A 2,421-nucleotide genomic window follows, 5' to 3' on the forward strand; every position below is an offset into this window, starting at 1 on the left:
TAGGAAATCAGGCAAATGTTATATAATACGTTTTATAGAAAGTAAACTATAAGAAAATGTATTTGACCTGTTATGACTAATGGTTTTAATATGGAAAAAACACAAACGTTATTTTATATTTTATATATTTCAACTTTTATATTTACCTATACGCACCATTAAAGCACCTTAACGGATTAGATAGATGAATATACAGTGAGAAATGTACAATATTTAGTATTTAATATGCAGTAGTTTTCCAATTTTAAATAACAATGTGCATGCTTCACTGGGCATAATTAAATCATCTTCCCCTGCTAATACCCAAAACAATTATTTTAATAAAAATAGTTATTTATTCAAGGAAACATGTTTTATACCACAAACATGTTATTAAAATAACACAGACACCGCCGCCGCCCCAAAGGTTTAAAATTAGAGAAAATATATTAAAATAATATTCGAGATGTATTTTATTTGGATTTTTAGTTGCGAAACTTTTTTTTAAATATGTTTTGGTGTTCAATTACGGAACACCAATGTTCTTAATGACAGCAAGCAAAATCATTTTAAAAAGCCAAATTTTCATTGCATCACATTAGGCTGTTCTTTTTTATTATTGTTGTTGTTATTGTTGTGTTTTGTTTTATTTTTTGGCAACCTATTCCACTAAATGAAAAAGTACTATTCTTGTACTAAGTTTGTTTTCCCCATAATGAAAATGTGTATTTGAAGTTGAACACTAGAAGGAAAGAAAGAAAGAAAGAAAGAAAGAAAGAAAGAAAAAGGAAAAACGAAGATACATTTTTTCTCTCTCTCTCAATATTGTACAGTGTTAGTGTACATGTTCTTCATGCTCTGCTCAACAGTGGACACTGCTGTCAACCTCGTCAAGCTTTACACATAGTTTACAGCTGATGTTACACTTTCAACATGAAATAATAACACAGAACGGTGCGTCACATTATTATTAAATGTTAAATAGTCATTCTTACAAAATACACAGAGCATATCATGAAGTTTACATAACTTTTAATGAGAAAATACTTTGATGACCAAGTTCATAATTTAATGCAGACACTTCGCACACTTTTTAAAAGCACGCATGCTTGCAGCAAAACAACACAACGTTTGGAAATAGCATGCTTTATCTGTACAGAAAAGGTAAAAATGTACATGATTTATTACATATGGTCACCACAGATTTTAACTTAATTGGTTCACAGAACAACATTTTTTCTGTAAACTACACAAATTCTAAAACATTTAACTAAAAAAGTGCATTTTACACATTTGAATATCACTCATTTTCAATAATTTACAATTGGAATTCGAATGCACTGAGCACCGTTTGTACCTCTTCATATACCATCACGTTTCAAGTTTGAATATTTAAGGAAATGTTATAGTGTGATTGTTCATGTTTTCATAATTTATGACTATTCATCTAATAAATAGGTATTTGGTATACCAAATGCAACAAGCATTCTGAGAGCTTTAAAACTGTGTTAATCTATAAACTTCACAAAGAAAATTTAGTTTGCATAAATGTTCATTTAAACGAATGATGACATGGACGAATGCCATAAAAACAACAACAATCAAAAAACAGTTTTCTTTTACACTTATCAGACTAACTTTACTTTCGTTTAATACTATTCTACTGTCACTTACATTAGTGTCAACATTTAATAACAAGGGAAAACGTTTGAGGGTCGTCATTAGCTTAATGAATAAACACAGCTCATTCATATTTAAATTATTGATTTGAAGTGATTCTCGACAATAATGACGAACGGAAATACATTCTCTTAGAAGTATGGGGTGATTAGCAATTATAATTATATTTTATAGTTTTGCATTTAAATCGTTTTCGCCGACCTCTCTAGCAGTATCTTAAACTTGTTGACACCTAATAAAGTAAAATAAACTGCATTCCACGAAACTGTCCCTCTTTTAAAGTAACCAGGGGTTCTTAATTAACCTGCTGCATAATAATAATAATAATAATAATAATAATAATAATAATAATAATAATAATAATTTCATTATTTGTGCTTAGAAAAAAACATATTTATATGTAACCCCTGCAATTAAAAAAGCAACGAAATATAATTTCAAACATGATTAATTAAATAAACATTACTGCAAACCACACATTCTTTGCCACAACGATTCTAATTCATTTTGTTTAGTTTATTGTTGTTTCATTTTCGCGACTGAAAAAAATAATAATAAAACTTTGGAATTGATAAAAACCTGTAGTTTTTAAGTCCTGGCACCCCGTCCTGGTCAGTGCACTGCCACCGACTGCAGTGCAGAAGCGGGGTTTGTTAAAGTCTCACTCGGGGTGGCGGGGCTGCTTTGGCTGGTCGCTGTCTGGGGGGACGTGGGACTCAGAGACGGCGGAGAGTTCGACAGGATGGCCGGAATGGGTCCAGG

General features: G+C 30.9%; 1 protein-coding gene across 1 annotated transcript in view; it reads right to left on the reverse strand.

The window, feature by feature from the left end:
• Nucleotides 1-994: 994 nt before the first annotated feature.
• Nucleotides 995-2,421, reverse strand: part of foxb1a (forkhead box B1a) — a 3,009-nt gene continuing 1,582 nt past the window's right edge. Inside the window, exon 1 of the mRNA XM_066701871.1 lies at nt 995-2,421. This exon is cut by the window's right edge and continues 1,582 nt beyond it. Coding sequence (XP_066557968.1) covers nt 2,272-2,421 — 150 coding nt within the window. The 3' untranslated portion in view covers nt 995-2,271.

The sequence above is a fragment of the Amia ocellicauda genome, chromosome 4 (genome assembly GCF_036373705.1).
Source record: "Amia ocellicauda isolate fAmiCal2 chromosome 4, fAmiCal2.hap1, whole genome shotgun sequence".
NCBI lineage: Eukaryota > Metazoa > Chordata > Actinopteri > Amiiformes > Amiidae > Amia > Amia ocellicauda.